General features: G+C 34.5%; 1 protein-coding gene across 1 annotated transcript; it reads right to left on the bottom strand.

Annotated features, from left to right (window-relative positions):
• Nucleotides 1-1,171: 1,171 nt before the first annotated feature.
• Nucleotides 1,172-2,116, bottom strand: LOC133203365 (uncharacterized). Its single transcript, XM_061339159.1, has one exon. The coding sequence runs from the start codon at nt 2,114-2,116 to the stop codon at nt 1,172-1,174; it is 945 nt and encodes a 314-aa protein (XP_061195143.1).
• Between the last annotated feature and the right edge of the window lie 16,517 nt (nt 2,117-18,633).

Genomic DNA, 18,633 nt, shown 5'->3' with positions numbered 1-18,633 from the left:
TTGAGAAATTTCTAGGCCCATACCTTATCAAAATGAATGCTTGTCCGAATGAGTCAGAGTCAGCTGCTGTCTCAGACTTGTATGTCAAATGTGGGCAATGTTTAAGATCTTTAGGGGAGGAAAAGGATACAAGCATTTTATGTGAGTGTAATTGTGGATGTAGAAAATGGTATCATTGGTCATGTGTGTACTATGATCCAACTGAGTATGAAGATCTAGATTGTCTCTGGTATTGTCCCACTTGTGTAAGAAATTGTGACATAATATTTTAAAGGTCAGACGTTAATTCACAGGCTCCTTGAAAATCAATCATAATTAAGGGGTCCAAGCTGAAATTTTCTTGGTTCCTGAAGTTCTGAATTATGAAAATCTCATCAAACCTCATTAATTCCAAAAAAATAGGTGTTATGGTTCTACTATTATTTATATATAAGTGAAGAAGTCCAAATTTCTTCATATTTCTTAATTATAGTGAATCCAATTTCAAGCATATATTAGTTCATGGAATGAGGCAATCTCATTGTCAATGATTTAAAACAAGTTTTTAATAATATGTATTTGATAATTTGAATAAATACAAAACAAAAATGTACATGTAATTCATTCATTTTCATAAAATTAATATATAATTGAAATTGAAACAATATTCCAGACAATTAGAACTTGATGGTGTGTATATTTAGTAGAATTTTTCAATTCCATCTTTTTGTATGTGACAATGACAGTTGTTATTTTATCATTAATAAAACAAGTTGTGACAAAATGATGTTAATTAACAAAAAATGTTTTACTCAACTTGGAAATTACAGAGAGGATATTCAATGTTTTGTAGTTGGATATGGAATTTATTTCCTGAGTGGGACAGGATAGTTTGATATTTCCATGAGGTGCGAAGCACGAGTGAATACCATATATATATAGGATAGGACTTTTCTGTAAATTACACAGTTTAAATCAATTGTGTTTCAAAGATATAAAAAATTTAAAACAATAACCGATTTATTTACTAACTCCACAAAAATAATATAGATCTTAAGTCAACTTAATTATAGAAACATGAGGGTATCTGAGTTTAAAATCATAGAAATTTTAATGCATTACATATATCATGTGTATCTACACTCAATTTCATATCAGTATTATTTTTAGTTCAGATACACCATATATACCCTTATTCATCTGACTTCAAATAGGGATTCTGAAAATTCACAAGGTAGGCACAGGTTTTGAATATTTGCTCGTAAACATCTACTTGCGATAGTTTAAGTTCTTGTCTTAGGATGTTGAAAGACTTTATCCTACGCATACATCGTTCTACATGAACCCGTGCTCTGGAGATGACCTTCGACTTTGATAGTTCATTTGCAGTAAATTGTTGTCTGCTTGCACCCTTGAAAGAAGGAATTACTAATTTAACACCACAAGGTAGATCCTCTTCAATCGTAAAGCCCCTGTCCACCATGACTTTTTGTCCTGGTATAAGAGAGCCCAGAAGGTCCTGGCTTTCTTGTGTGATCTGTTTGTCTGATGACTTTCCAGGATAAGCTTTTGAGATATATGTAACAGCCCCTGAGGGATGGATTCCAACTAGAAATTTTATTGTGGAGTGGTGTTTATAATTGCTGTGAGTCTGTTTATGATACTCCACACTGGAAGGTGTTTCACTGAACAGTTCTGTACAGTCCAGAATTACTCTTAAGTTTGAAAATGGTTTGAAGCAACTTGCAAGTCCAACATCTTCTTCTGGCTCTGCATTTTTACATAAAAGTTCCAGTTCCACAGATAAGAGGTTGATCCAGGTTGTGAAATTTCTGGAGAACTGACTGGAGCTCACAACAAAACGAAGACTGCATTCTTCAAGTAAGTGTCCTGTTTGTAAACGATATAATACACTGAAGAATTCCTCTCGCAGACTGAGTTGTCTAGTGACACCAGGCTTTCTCTTCACACCGTAGCCGTCCAGATTAAATGGTTGGACATATGTTGTTCTTTCACCATGGAAGTACTGCATAGATGAAGCTTTTGGTTGTAGATATGTAAATAATGAGTTGAAAACATCAAGATCCAAGCCCGTGTAAAAGTTAAATAACTGCTTATTTTGCTGTATGACTTCCATATTGAAGATCTGATTTTTTGAACACATTTCTTGGTAAATTTTTGAGTCTCTTTGAACAGACTTGAAAAAATCCCAGAAATCTGGGTCATTTGAAGTTAAATCACCAAAATGCTGGAAACTCCGCTTGTCAGAAAGTGTTCCTAAATAATCATGGCCATTTATCTCTGGTGCCTGTTAAATTAATAGAGTCGGTTATTAATCCTACATGCTACCCAGAAAAAAACTCAAAAATATTTATGGTTACAGTAGAAAACAAAATGATACAAATTAATATATTCTGTCATTTCTGTGCATATTCTATTTAAATGTAGTCTGTTATTTCAAAAATATAAATTTTAAGATTAGAAAAAAGTATATACTTTAACAGTTGTAGATGACTCTTGGACAGATTCATGCTGATCAGTTGCTGTTGTAGATGACTCTTGGATAGATTCATGCTGATTAATAGCTGTCTCTGATGCAATGTTGACTGAAACTGAAAATATGCAAAGCATTTAATTTCTAATTCCCTGGAGTATATGTAGTATCTTTTATCATTGGCTCCTTAAATAATAAGTGATCTGAAAATGTGATAATAAGTATCTTTTAACTCACTCTTATTGCTGAATATACAAAACTGATTATACCTGTACTTTCAGAAAAGGAAGACGCAGTTGCTGATACTAGCTTATCGTGTGATCTAACATGTCTATTTGGGGGCCTTCTCTTGGGCATTTCCTAATATAGAAAAAAAAAAAGAATTAATAAAATAAAACAAACTTAGATTTAAATATTTAATTATTTTAAAGGTTTTAAGAATAATTGCATCACTGTGAGCTGCACTGATCATTAAAAAACCATGCAGTGTATCAGTTCAGAAAAACTAATGATTTATTCAGTTTTTAATTAATATGCGAACTGTAGCACCACCTATGCCATTGGCTATGGCTTTATAAAAAATACATATAATACAGTTTTCAGGGGTTATCCTGTAAAATGCATGTGACTAAAATTTTGTATACAGTGTATAGAGGTGCTAGATAAAGTTTATAAATCATGCATAGTTCTATATAATGTTTATGTTCCTTGATTTTACATGTATCGTGGAGGGTCCTAAATCAGTTGGGTACCTAAATTGTTGGCATCTCCTTTTAAGCTGGTGATTTTTATTATTCGAAAATAATAAATATTATTCTAAATCATTTGTTTGTTTGGTGCTGAACTTGTGAAGGTAGAAACCTTTGAAAAGCATCATGCCACTGATTTAGGTACCTCATCTGTTTGAACATGCCCAAAACAGAATGTCATAGATTTGGAGAAAAATATCTATTCGTTAGTATTTTATTAAAATTTTGGATAAATTATAGGAACCTTTATAGCAAAACTGCATTAATTCCCTATTCAATTGTACTCGTTTGGGAAATTTTGTAAATTGAATACTTATTACCATCGAAATAGGTTCCTCGGGGATATATAAAACAATACACATACATTTAACATCTTGGTTCTATACGTAAATATATACATGTACGTTACACGTTCTTGCCTTGTGTGAAAATATTGTAGGAATCTTGTTCTTGTTTCCCGGTTTTCTAGATTTGGGATCTGGACATTGGCCAGTCTCAAAATGACAGCTACAAAGTTTTTGATATTCAGACGGCGTCCATTTCATTCTCTTTCCACTTTGGAACACCACCTCACGTTTGCAAGCGTTTGTCCACCTCTGAAAATAATCTGGGTCTTCTGGAAATGTAAAAAATATACAAGTTGCCCCATAGGCCCGATGATGGTTGCAACCGTAGGCGACACAAAAGTCGTTTTTACCCATTTTGATATTTACGTGTAAACAGTCTCTAACGACGCTTTACCCCTGACCTCGCTTGACCCCAATATCCGCCGCAATGCATTATCGGAATGTACAAGTCGAGAATTGGTGATTTTTGGGGATATAGCCAATCGAATTTGAATACGCTATTGAGGGCAAATATTTCGATTTCCAGTGATATGTTTCAGCCATTCTACAATTATGCAGACGGATTTTTTGTTAATTTTTTTTATTATAAAGAAGATCCCACAAATTGCGACGCACAGTAGACTCCCTCTTTGTAGGAAGCAGTGATACTGATGACAAGGACATAGAAGTTACTGTTGACGATCAAAGTAAGTGAATCTAATCTTACTATTTACATACAATAATTACATATTACCTAATGTGAAGATGGTTGTACTATAAACGGCCAGTAGATGGCATTTTAATGTTTGTGAGGGTGTCTGTGTGTGTGAGAGAGAGGGTGTGGGATTGTGTGGGAGGTTGTTTATGTGTGTGTGTGTGTGTGTGTGAGGGTGTGTGTGTGTGTGTCAGCTTGAAATTCTACAGGGTTTTTTTTCCATTAAAACTTAAAAGAATTGCACACAAAAAAATACCAGTAAAGTTATTCCTTTTCTTTCATCTTAACATATAAGTCCATTTTAATTCGAAGTGCACACTTCAAGTTTCCTATTAAATTATATATGGGCACTCTGCACCACAGACTTTTTATGAGCCTCCACACCTTTTTTTGCCTATTGAGTTGACCTTGATTTCAAATTTATTACTTGAACCCCCCCCCCCCGCCGAAAAATCAAGAAGCTAATTACCACGTACCATGACGACTTTATTATTTTTCAAACGTCTAAACTTACTTCTCCCTTTTCAGAAAACCTCCCCATCTTACTCTAAATGTAAAACACTAATGACCAGAATGTTCCCCTAGTTTTACGTCGAAACAAGGCTGAAGCAAAATACCTTACGAATTCCCCTTTGAATCAATGGCGTGTCAGCCCGAAACAGGGACAGAAGTGTTTGTCAGCTGTTCCTGGGGTGATTGCAATGCATTGATTTTTCCAACAGATTTTCAAATTTCTTGTGTAAAAAATGGTAGTTCATGATAAGGATTGAAGTGATATGTCGCGATATGAAATTTTTGGCTATACCCATCCCTATTTTTTATACATGAAAAGCATGCTCATTGTTAACTAAAACAAGTCATTTTATGTACTGGTAGAGATTATTGCCAGGCGCGGATCCATGAATTTTTTTTCCGGGGGGTGGACCCCCCGTCCACCCCATTCAAAAAAAAAAACTTTTCCATCCAAGAAATATATTTGAAAAAAAAGAAAAAAAAAACCCAAACAATCAGACAAAAAAAAAAGAAAAAGAACTAGAGCAGAGCTCGTTGCAAAGCAACGAGTAGGTCTTCCGTTGGAGCTGCGAACAGGAAGAAGTGACCTTGAGTCAAGGTCATGCCACATTCTAAGGTTATAAGCAATCTTGTAAGGGTATCAGCTTGCAATGTCTCACCAGTAGAAAGACAGTTAAGGAATGTTGTTTCTCCGTTGATGACCTTGAACTCGTTCAAATGACCTTGCATCAAACCATGACACACTCTGGTTATAAGCAAACCCCATCTATGTGTTACCAACTCGACAAGTTAACACATGTTCTTTCAGACCATTCATCCAGTCAAAACATTCTTTCCTTAGTGACCCTAAATTCAATTAACATGGCCGTAGGAACCGAGGGAGGGGGGCGTGCCCCCCAATAATTTGCCGATATATAGATTACTATAGTAGACATAGATACTATAGCTTGTGCCACCTCAATAAAAACGTCTGATAACCTTCTCTTTTTTTGCTTGTCAAGGAAGTTTTGGTAGTTGGTGACCTTTTTTTGCTTGTCAGGAAAATTATGGTAGTAGTGCCCCCTCAACTGTCAACTGAAAATGTATGGCTGTGCCCCCCCCCCCCCCAAAAAAAAAAAAAAAACCCTGAATTTGCTTCCTGTGGGCCTGATCAAGGCAATGATACACTCTGTATGATATCAGCAATACCCTTTTGTGTGTTTCGGAATTGACAAGTTCACAGTTTGCATTTATTGCATGATAGTGAGGGAGACATGAAGATTTCTTCGCCCATAAAAAATCATATTCCCCGAGGGCAACATGAAGATTTCTTCGCCCATGAAAAATCTTGCTCCCCGAAGGCAACGCCCTAGAGAAATATGAATTTTCATTTGCGAAGAAATCTTTATGTCTCCCTCACTATTATGCAATAAATTGTTTATAATACCGAATTAACCAAAATGCAGGAATTACAAAGGAGATCCAATGAATAAAGCAAACATGCATTTGATGAGAACGATATGAAAGAGATGTAAGTTACAGGTACACCAATAGCCTCGTTTCATTAAAAAAAATTCCTACGTGACAATTGCAAGTTTGTGTGATCACACCAGTAACATTCAAACACCATTACATTTTTACACATTTAAATCGACACAATCAATCAACGATAATATGTTGACGGTGCGACCGTTGGGCGAGTGCATTGTTCACTTAATTTTAAGATCCGCCTCTTCAAACAGCACGAGACATTTGGAACGTCTAGACTGTGACGTCTCATGACGTATGTTAGCTGTATTTCCATAAACGAATTTTGAAAAGTGCAAATATTTTAACAAAGAACGTTTAATTTACTATCTGTATGCAATTCCATTAATTAAGGTGATTTTTTGGGGTGAATTTTTAGTTGTTGTTACAGCGCGAACGAAGTTAGCAGCGTCGCTATAAACAATCTAACTCCTTACTCGTTTAATTGTGACGTCACAATCGTGAAACACGACGTTTTGTTGCAGGGCAAACATGATGGACACGTGACTTTCTCGGCCAATCAAATTCTATTTTACTAGTGATTTTTCACTTGTAAGCTAGTTTTCACAGAGGTATAATAAACGTTTTTTTAGACCATACATCGAAGTAAATTATCATAATTTCTATAGTCGTAATTTATTAGGTTCAACTCACTGCTTTAAAGGATCATTGTAAATGTTTTATGCCCGATTTGGATACTGAACAACGTGTGATTTTTGAAACACTGATGCCCCCATATGCCATCTTATGGCAAAAGTTAAAAGTTTCTCAAATGCAAGTCAAGCTCCATGGTCAAGATCAAAAGTTAAAAAAAAAATGTTATTACCCAAATAAAGGTCTTGAACAAAGAATATACTGTGAAATATATACTAGTATGAAAGCCACAGCAGCAACAGTTTAAAAGTTATGGCCAAGGTTAATTTCTTTAAAAGGTCAAACTCAAAGGTCAAGGCATCATTATTGTTTGTACTTGAGGGAAGGTCTTAATTGTTACAAGGAATACACATGTGGTATTAAAAAGCCTTAGCACCAACTGTTCAAAAGTTAAAACCAAGGTTAAAGTTTTTCAAAAGTAGGACATACTCAAAGGTCAAGGTATAATGGTCAAAATTAAAGGTATACAATGACAGGCCTTGTCACAAGAAAATTACCTATGTTATATAAAAGCCCTAGTACTAGTCATTCAAAAATTATTGTCAAGGCTTAAGTTGTTTAAAAGTTGGTCAAACTCCAAGGTCAAGGTCAAATGGTCAAACATATTTATACCCAAGGAGGAGACTTATCACAAGGGATACAGATGTGAAGTATAAAAGCCATAGCACCAACTGTTCAAAAGTTTTGGCCAAGGTTATAGTTTGGTAAAATTTTGCGAAAGAGGATCAAACTCCAAGTTCAAGGTCAAGAGGTCAAATATGTTGGTACCTGAAGGAAGTCCTTGTTACTAGGAATACACATAAGAAATGTGAAAGCAGTAGTTCCAACCAATCAAATTTTATGGGCATAGTTAAAGTTTTTGCGGACAAAGAGGCTAACACAGTCTAACAGACAAATAGACAGGTGGACAGGACAAAAACTGTATGCCCCCCGGATCTTCGATTACAGTAGCATAATAAAATGTCGGCGTCTTTGGGTTTTCGCATTGGCCTTGAATCTGAAAATCCAAAGGATTACAAGGTGCATTACGATACGCTTTCACATCATGTTCTATAACCCAGAACATATTGTCTGCAAAGATAAATATTTAATTCAGTATTTAATTAGCTATGCATAATTATCTATGTTGTTTTAAAAAGGAAATATAAAAAAAAATATTTGTTTTATATTTTTCGATGTAGAGATATACAAAAAATGTTTTCCAATTTTAAGTCCTATCGCAATACACATTTAAAAAAAAGTGTGTGTTGGAGGGGGGGGGGGGGTCATTACATTTTTGCTGGGATTCGCCTATGTATGACCGTAGAGAAACAAAGAGTGGGGAGAGTGCAAGCAGCAATTAAATCAAAATTTACATATTAAAACAACAACAAAAGACTATTTTCAGAAGGTCTGCCCCCCCCCCCCCCCCGTACAATCCGTACAACGGACCTGTGAGAAAAATACTGATCCTACATTCAGAGTCCCAGGGCACCAGGAAAGAGTGGCAAAAAGAGAATATCGGTTTATTTCAGTCTATAAGTCGAATCAAAATATCTTTTCCTCAAGAGTCTTCTTTCTTTGAGTTCTTCCCAGTGATCGTGTGATTTATTTCATTTAATTTATGTTCTGTACTGGACTTGGAAAATGAGGACATCTTTAGGGTCCTGAGCTGGCCTTGAAGCCCACAGAACAGATTTTCTGCTTTATGATAAATTCAAGTGATATGTAATACGGTATTAATTTTGTGTTGATTTTATTAATGTTAATTTCATCAAGAAATATGAAAAATTAATGTTTTAACTATACATAGTGAGGCATTTTTTGTGTGGAACGATTATTTTGGGGTTTTCACGATTTTTTCATATGGTACACATGATGAGTAAGTGCAATAAATATAATTTGTGGAAAAAATGTCCAACAAGCCCCGGGGTTGAATATCGGGGGGGGGGGGGGAGGGGGGGTCTGTCCACAAGTACCTGTTGTCAAGCCCGTAGAAAACAATTTCAGTTTTTTGGGAAGGGGGAGGGGCAAATAGAAATTTCCACAGGTACTTGTACTCGATTTTTTCCTATGGTACACATGATGAATAAGTGTAATAAATATAATTTGTGGAAAAAAATGTCCAACAAACATTGGGGGGGGGGGGGGATCCTGTCCACAAGTACCTGTGGAAATTTCTTGATACATAAACAGAATTTAAAGCATGTATTAGACATCTTTTGAAGGGGAGAGGGCACGGCCGTAATTAAAAGTTATATAGAGACTAGGAAGGAATGAACTGTCATTAAATTTTGGTTAAGAACTATTACCTAAACTCTTCACTTTCACATTTTCAATTACAGATTCTTGTTTTTAAAAAGCTATACATGTACATTTATATGTATCTATTAGATGCATAAATTATGTTATTAATCATTTTATCTTAAAGGAAAAGTAAAAATCTCAATCAAACTTGTTCCGCATATTATGCTCTCTGATTCATTACTCAACAGATGCTTCATATACATGTAAGAAGGGAAGACTGCAGACTGCAGGTGCGACAAATTCACAGCATGCAGCTCCAGCCTTAATTCCAACTTTGTTCCAAAATATTATTATTCAACGCGAAAAATTAGAATTAGCCGATAGAATATTTTGAATCACTTCGGAAATGCTGCCGTAACACCAGACTGAGTTCACAATATCGAGTGATTTTGATTGACAGGTGTAGAGCCGTTGTGCATGGATTTCGTGTAACTATACATGTACTGCAGATTGTGGTTGAAAATAATAAGCAAACAGATCTAAAGAAAAGATATTGTATACTGTACATATATTTGTTAAGAACCAGTTCATTCATGAAACGAATTTAGTCGTATTATGTGGGCCCATGTTAGATTTGACAGGTTGATTTACTAGTAGAAATTCAATGGACCACAGTCATTTAGGGTATTCTGAATCACCCCGCACATCGCGACTCTCGGTAATTTACCTTACCGCTGTACCTCGCACAACACATGCACAGGTGTGACAACCAAACAGTCATTATTAGTAAGGTCTATACTTATTGCATACAACAAATAAAGAGGTAAACATAATGCGTTAACTAAAAGAATTAATTATTTTAATTCATTAACTTCCTATCCTTTTCGAAGAAAATGCCCGTGTAGAAACGTATTTCTCATCGATGTCGTGGCGTTGTTGGTGGATGAAACATGGCAAATAAGGTATCGATAGAACGGCAATTTTATAAGCTTTTGTGAGTATTATTTGTTTTTTATAACACCTCAAAAATATACTAGTTATGGCCGCATTTGTAGCCCCCTACAGTTTCGAATCACGTGTGTACATGCCCCTAGCCAAATAAATTGCACACGCTACATGTATACTTGTTATATGTCAGATTATTATTTTTTTATAACATTGTTTTTCTTAAATGCAAGGGGTATGAAAGTAATGATTTGACAAAGCAAGAGCTATAATAAGACTATCCCGGGTCCCGGTATACACTTGATCAGTGTTGATCAATGTTCATATGTACGAGTACACATATGCAAATAATTCGATAGCTTTTGAAGATTTCAACATACATTTTTGTAACACGCATATTTGTAATAACCACTTTATATACAAAACAAAATTTCATTCTCTTATATGGTAATATGGACGTCGTAATAGATGACATGCCTGTTTCAAAAACGTTTCCTAAGTTATCTTAAGATATGCCTAAGTTATAACTTTAGAAGTTCCTAAGATTTATCACAGCTGTATCGCGAAACAATCTTATCTAAAAAAAATTTATAAGTCATTTCTTAAGTTGTGCCTTTAAGGACTAATAAAATAACATTCCCGCTCTATATACAACTCTCAGTATGGTATATATTTTTAGATTCAAAAAGGAAGGGTGCGAGGATTGGGGATTGCCCCCACTTTTAAAGGATTTGGACACAAGTATGCTTAACTTTGCGAAGTGTGTTGCTAGATCTAAGCATTCACAGACACACCCTTTCAAGCCATCTTCCCTTCCGAGCACACGATATTTGTATTTTAATTTTTAAACATTGTTCTAGGTGTTATACATTTACTTTATTTTGTTCTTATAAGGTATCTACATGTAAATAAAATTTTAAAATGAATGCTTCGTAGCGAACACATGCGAGTTTATATTTTTCAAACAATCTTTGCCAATTACTACACTGTATGTACACGTTAGTTGTTTGTGCGGTGTAGAGCAACTATCAGAGTACACAATGTATTTCAACATCGAGGTGCCCGCGGCTCTCTGTGGCCACGTGTATGTAAACGAGGACTGGACTACAACACTTAAAGACACAAAGCGGCAGAGATGAATGAAACTGTTTGCTATATTACAAAGACTTGAATTATAGTACATGTATATTTGAAGGAATTTTTATTTATGTTAATGTTTATTTAATTCTATAAATAATAAATGGACATTCACAAGAGTGATGGTAAAAATAATATGTGCGTAGCATGCGTAGTAATTACAATTATTTACCGAAGCCCCCATTCAATTACAATTGCAGATGAATTAAAATACAACAACACGGGATAGAGCAATATTTTTTTTAAATGTATTGTTGCGTGAACAGACAAAAACAGCGATTAAAATTCAAAATGATTTTTATGCACCAGTGTTTGGAATTAAGATTATAAAAGATCGGTAAAGTAATCTTACTGATTCGATATAATTAAAAACATAACTTTCCATTAATTAATAGCTCTTTGTACAAAATTGACATTATACGCGATCACAAATACTAGCTTTGTTTATGGCCACAGGTGGCTAGTACACTGGTGACCTCGATCAACAGCGTGGGATTCGGGCGTTGGGTTACATAACTAAACATCGAGCTGAACATGGAGACCGTAATATGCATACAGCTAATGATCGTGAATTATTCAATGCATACAGTTTAAAATCACTTACAAAGTTTGTTGTAATATAAACGTAGAAAGATACATTTAATATTTTCCGCTTTTGAACACTATTAACCTAATTTAAAAAAGAAGAAAAGAATGACTAGTTGTAATAAATAATTTAATAGTGAACCATAAACCACGTTTTAAACCTTATTAAAAAGAAAATTAACATTAAATACCGCAGGGTATATTATTGATAGCAAGTCTGTTTAAGTTATACACATGAAGAGGTCTGATTTCCTTGCCGAATGAAAAACGTTACCTGTTTACCTGGCCTGCTTTCTAATACGTATTACGCAATACCCACGGTATACTCGAACAAAACAACATTTTCATTAGATCAAAAAGGTGTAAAAGAACAATTTTGTTCCCAAGATCCAGATCGAAATATTTACCGTTTTTGAGTTATAAAGCAAAAACTTTTATGGGCCCAAGATCCCTAATCATAGGGGCCAGCCCCTTTTAAATAGTATAATATGAAAGCCCTTGCAATTATGCACAACTTTTGTTCTACATGTCTTAACAAAATATTTCTAGTTTTCAAGATATAAAGGAAAATATGTCAAATTTTTTGCTGTTTTCCGCGTTCTAACTTTTGACCCCTCTCTAGCGCCATTTTTAATGCAAAAATCAAAAAACAAAAACCGATGTGCACAACTTCAATGCTTCCTCTTTTCAATTTCAAAGGGTTTTGTGCTCCAATTATAACCATTTCTGAGCCTTTGTCTGGAAATCGGAGGCATGCAAAATTCAATCAAAGGGGAATAACTCGTGAACAGAAGATAATTTCCGAATTGTATTACGGTATTCTAACAGTGTTTTGTAAAGTCTAAAAGCTCTGAAAATTTGAACAAAATCTGTTTAAAAATGAGGAAGATATGAAGCGTCAAAGTTGGCGTCTAGGAAAAAAAAAAAGAATAATAAGAATAATCTTAATCATCACAATCAGTAGAAGGTCTTCCGTTGGAAACGGAAGACCTTAAAAAACTCAACTTTTCTCCCAAACGTGAAAAACCTATTTCGTGAGGGGTGGGGGTGGGGGTGTTCGTTGACATTTAAAGCTTCATACCTACGACTTTTCATACCGATATCACATAGATAGCTATGACTTTTCATACCAATTTCACATAGATCCGCGTTTTCGAGGAGGGATCGTGTTTTCTGTGGGGGAGGGGGGGGGGGTCCAATGTCAATTTTACTTGGTATAGTATATATATTTAATAACTCTGCAAATTCCAGGGGTTCCGATCCCCCCCCCCCCTTTCTAGATCCGTGCATGATTGCGCAGTGTGAATAGATCAAGTAATGACCTGAGGCCTGTGAAAATGAAGATATTTGCTCTCTGCATGTATATATCATAGAGATATACTACAAATGTATATACTAGTATAATGTATTGTTTTAAAAAAATGTAAACAGGAGTACTTCTTCCACGACGTTTGTTTTAAATTATCTATTTAAAATGATAAATTAACATCTAAAGCTCTACAATTTTGCTAAGACGATGTCCTAAATTTTGATAATGTGGTACAACCTGAAGCCTCAAAATTATTTAAGCTTGATCCCTCATGAACTAGAGATTTTAATGAATCGATGAACTATCTAATTTACTTTTACATAAAAAAAAAAAATAGAAATTAAAAGATATCTTACCTTGATGTATAGAGAACGTTCGGAGATTTCAACAGAACACAGGATAATAGAATTTCTGAAAGAGTGTAAGTTTTCGCGGGAAATGTTACCATGTTAATCTTATTTTGCATACGATGGGCTGGCTGAAGCCTGTCATTAATTTCTACCAATGGCAGCACTAGAATCATTTCGACGGGTCGCCTTTAACTTGTATAGACAGATGTCCGAAACACTCATCACAGACATCAAAGGGTCAGATTTTCCTAACATCGAATAGCCTGGTACTCCGCTTATAACTGTTACTCTTTCGTCGCATAATTGACATCGCATAAAATGCTAGAATCTGAAAGACGTACTTAAAATCTTTTAATAAAAATATATTTGGGTTTAAATAAACGATTTCTCAAAGAATAGGAAATCTTGTTACGCTAAAACTTTATCATTTACCATCAATGTATAAATATAAAATCAGATTTATCTAAAATAAGTCCTTTAGATAAACGCGGTCTTCCTGTGGGTTAATTAACGAAAACACCGAGATTTATTTTCTGCATTTTAAAATGTACAATGAGTTAAGATCCGCTTTATTTCACTGATTTTGATGATCATTTCTCTTTCTTCTACAACCCTCTTCCCTCTGCAATATTTTTCTGTTCTTATAAACCATTTCATACCCCGCACTCTAAATATATTTATTTACATTTTTTGTGTTACGCGCATTTTTGTTTATATTCTTTGTATATAGGTGAGGACAATCTAACGTACAAAAAGCTCAGCTAATTACTGATAAAATATGTTGAAACTTTTTTTTACATGTAAAAGGGATAGGTTAAGATATATAACGTGTAAAGTTTTGATAACTGTAAAATATATACATGTTACTGTTTGATGTGAGGAAAAAAACCTTATGCATTTCTACAGAATTAATGATTGTATTATTTTAATGATTTATTTATTATTAAACACGAGTTTAAATAAGATCCTTTATACTTACGTCTTCTAACAAAACATGTACATGCATTTTGCGACACCCGAGAATACAGTAGCGTGAAAGATCTAATTTTTGTGACGTTCGTTACATACAACTTAAAGTTTCTTTATTAATGTTACATGCCACGTCAAAGCAACTGCAAGTTTCTAGTCAATTACTTTCAAAGTTCCATACTCATTGATAAATTCTCTCGAATTACCTAAGTGAATGAAAATAATGGATCATCTATTCGTTTTATAGCTCTACTGATAGTATCAAATACACGGTGTTTTCCCGAGTGGGAGCAAGTTGAAAGGGTTCATTTTCTACGGCTGATAAATATTCACTGTACCAACTTTCTAATTTCCTTGCTGTTTTGCTATGGGATGGGTAATAGTGAAGTATCTTTGGATCGAAGACTTTTCTTAACATATATTTCTTTATTTACCCGGCATAAAAAGTCATGAAATGACATGACACCATGACACCCACATAAAATAAGCATGTTTTAATTTGACCGAACAAAAAATACTAGTATCTGTACATTTGTTATGAAAATATATATATATTTTTAAAAAAAAAGTGAATTTATTGATATAACGATTCAAAAGTTCATCATATGCACCATATTTTATTTTGTACCGGCGAAATCTGAAGAGTTCCTTTCAAAGATCACATATGCATTATATAATTCCAATTAAAAAAAATTACATTCTCAAAGTGTCTAGATTTTTCCGTTTCCATGATATGCGCATTTTTCAAATTTGTATGTTTGAAAAAAAAGTGGGGGAGAGGGGAATATTTGTTGGATAATTTAATACATAGAAATCAGTTTAAAAGTAAAAAAACGTTAGTTCATACACAATAACATTTAATTTATACAATGCTACGATGCCGTTGATATACTGTTATCAATATCTTTTAAAATATGAACAATAAAGTCAAACAAGGAGAAAATCTTGGGTTAAAAGTAGAATTAAACAGCCTATTCTAATGGAGACATGGCCTCTAACGATAATAAATTCACTGAATAATGATTACTATGCAAGTTTCGATTAACAGCCCCCCCCCCCCTTCCTGCCCTCCATTCACTTTTAAGTCATGATTCTTGATACTTTTACCAGAGATGGACAATTACTGTATTTATGTGTATCAATGTTACAGAAACAAATGTTTTGATCTACCCACCATAGGTCTCGAATCTCTTCTGAATTTTAATTTAAAAACAAACTTCGAATGTATCTGTATTTAGTGTATTTCATGGGCCCGGAGAGTTGACGAGTATTTTCATCTCTCTCCTTCACACTATTTTTAAAATTCAAAATTCAAAATCCGTTGTTGAAAAGTTACATGTAAATGTATATCTCGTAATATGAATAGCAAAACTTATTCTTTATATTCATCACGTTAATTAATTTCTCATCTTTACATGTAAAAATAACAAGTGCTAATTTCGCAAATCTCAACAGAACACACGTAAATGCGATTAAAAAGAAGCACATTTTGAAATAGATGTATTTCTCTTGTGCAGCATTAGATCATGAGATGCAAAGTGTACTTTTCATTATACTAAATTGTTGTAAAATTGTTATTTAGATTGCAAGATCACAATGCTCTAAATATCTATCTCACTGTGAACTCTTATCAAGGAACATTTACTATAGTTCGGGTGAAAAATCCTATCATACCGATGCGCTTTCGCGTACGGTCCCATGTGAAAGTGAAATAATGAGGCATTTCAAACACAAAGTGGTTTAATGAAATCCCGTTCTTTCTTCTCGTGATGACTGTTGTAAACGTGCGTGGTGCTTCTCCCCCGAAAGACTATAAATTACGTCCAGTCTATCAAATAACACTTTCTTCTGTAAAGACTGGAAAGTTAATAGTTAAATGTGACGAAACAGAGATATTGAGTTCTCTTTAAGAGTTTTCCAGAAAATAGTCTTGATGTAAAACAATAAATTATAAAATGAATAAATTATATTGAAATACTGACATTTAGTAGTGCATAACCACTAAATGTGCATTGTTGAAAGCAAATGGCTAAAACGCTTATGAAAAATTGAAAAATAACTAAACAAATCGGAAAATCCTGCAATTTTTTAAAACTAAATCAAACGTAGCATTTATATAATATTTTATTCACGGGTAATGAAATTGTCAGAAGAAATAAAATACATAAAATGTTTTCAATTTTTCAAGTGAAGCATGCATGATAACTGGCACACCACGTTTCGGCAAAGCGAATTACCTTTTCACTAAAATAAGTTACGATTCACCCACATGATGCAATTAACAGTATACTTAACATGTAATCTATTGACCCGTTAAATGCATGACAGAAGAAATTCAGCGTGTGTAGCGAACATTCTTATCTCTTTTAATTTCTTTTTATTTAGAATATTACATGTCTGTAAAATAAAATTATATCAATATTATTCAGATTTGTGCTTTAAAGAGACGCATACGGTTACTTTAGCTGACGGCATTAAGATCGTGCCGACATATTGTTCATAAAATAAATGCTCATTAAAATCGCATGGTGTTTATCGCTTCACTCTAAAATAAACACCGAAATATATTTTCCCCTTTATTTATTCCTTTTTATTTAATTCTTTATATCATATTAACTTACATTATTGTTTTTTTTTAGCTCACCTGAGCCGAAGGCTCAAGTGAGCTTTTCTGATCGAAATTTGTCCGTTGTCTGTCGTCGTCGTTGTCGTCGTAAACTTTTCACATTTTCATCTTCTTCTCTAGAACTACTAAGCCAATTTCAACAAAACTTGGCACAGAGTATCCTTTGGGGAAGGGGATTCAAATTTGTTCAAATGAAGGGCCACGTCCTCTTTCAAGGGGAGATAATAAAGAATTAGTGAAAAATTAATAGCATCTTTTAAAAATCTTCTTCTCAAGAACCACAAGACCAGGAAAGATGAAACTCATATGAAAGCCTCCTCAGGTAGTGTAGATTCAAGTTTGTTCAAATCATGACCCCCGGGGGTAGGGCTGGGCCACAATGGAGGATCATAGTTATACATAGAAATATGTGGGAAAAATCTTCTTCTAAAGAAAAGCAAAGCCATGATGAGTTATATTAATATGAAAGCATCCTCAGGTAGTGTAGATTCAAGTTTGTTCAAATCATGACCCCCGGGGGTAGGGCGGGGCCACAATGGGGGATCATAGTTTTCATAGAAATATAAAGGAAAAATCTTTAAAAATCTTCTTTTCAGGAGCAGCAAAGCCCTGATTGGTCATACTTATATGGAGGCATCCTCAGGTGGTGTAGATTCAAATCTATTCAAATCATGACCCCCGGGGGTAGGGTGGGGCCACTATGGAGGATCAAAGTTTTACATAGAAATATATAGGAAAAATTAAAAAAAAATCTCCTTCTCAGGTACAGCAAAGCCCTGATTGATCATATTTATGTGGAAGCATCCTCAGGTAGTATAGATTCTATTTTGTTCAAATCATGACCCCCGGGGGTAGGACTGGGCCACAATGGAGGATCAAAGTTTTACGTAGAAATATAAAGGAAAAACCTTTAAAAATCTTCTTCTGAAGAAGAGCAAAGCCATGATGAGTTATATTTATATGGAAGCATCCTAGGTAGTGTAGATTCAAGTTTGTTCAAATCATGACCCCCGGGGGTAGGGCGGGGTCACAATGGGGGGTCATAGTTTTCATAGAAATATAAAGGAAAAAACTTGAAAAATCTTTTTCTCAAGAACAGCAAAGCCATGATGAGTAATATTTATAAGGAAGCATCCTCAGGTAGTGTAGATTAAAGTTTGTTCAAATCATGACCCCCGGGGGAAGGGCGGGGCCACAATGGAGGATCAAAGTCTTACATAGAAATACGTAGAAAAAATCTTTAAAAATCTTCTTCTCAGGAACAGCAAAGCCCTGATTGGTCATACTTATATGGAAGCATCCTCAGGTAGTATAATTCAAATTTATTCAAATCATGACCCCCGGGGGTTAGGTGGGGCCACTATGGAGGATCAAAGTTGTACATAGAAATATATAGGAAAAATTTTAAAAATCTTCTCAGGAACAGCAAAGCCCTGATTGATCATATTTATGTGGAAGCATCCTCAGGTGGTATAGATTCTATTTTGTTCAAATCATGACCCCCAGGGTTAGGACTGGGCCACTATGGAGGATCAAAGTCTTATATAGAA

Source organism: Saccostrea echinata, unplaced genomic scaffold (genome assembly GCF_033153115.1).
Source record: "Saccostrea echinata isolate AGI-Se365-2 ecotype Australia unplaced genomic scaffold, CSIRO_AGI_Sech_v1 ptg000050l, whole genome shotgun sequence".
Taxonomy (NCBI): Eukaryota; Metazoa; Mollusca; class Bivalvia; order Ostreida; family Ostreidae; genus Saccostrea; species Saccostrea echinata.
This window is presented reverse-complemented; position numbering and strand designations above follow the sequence as displayed.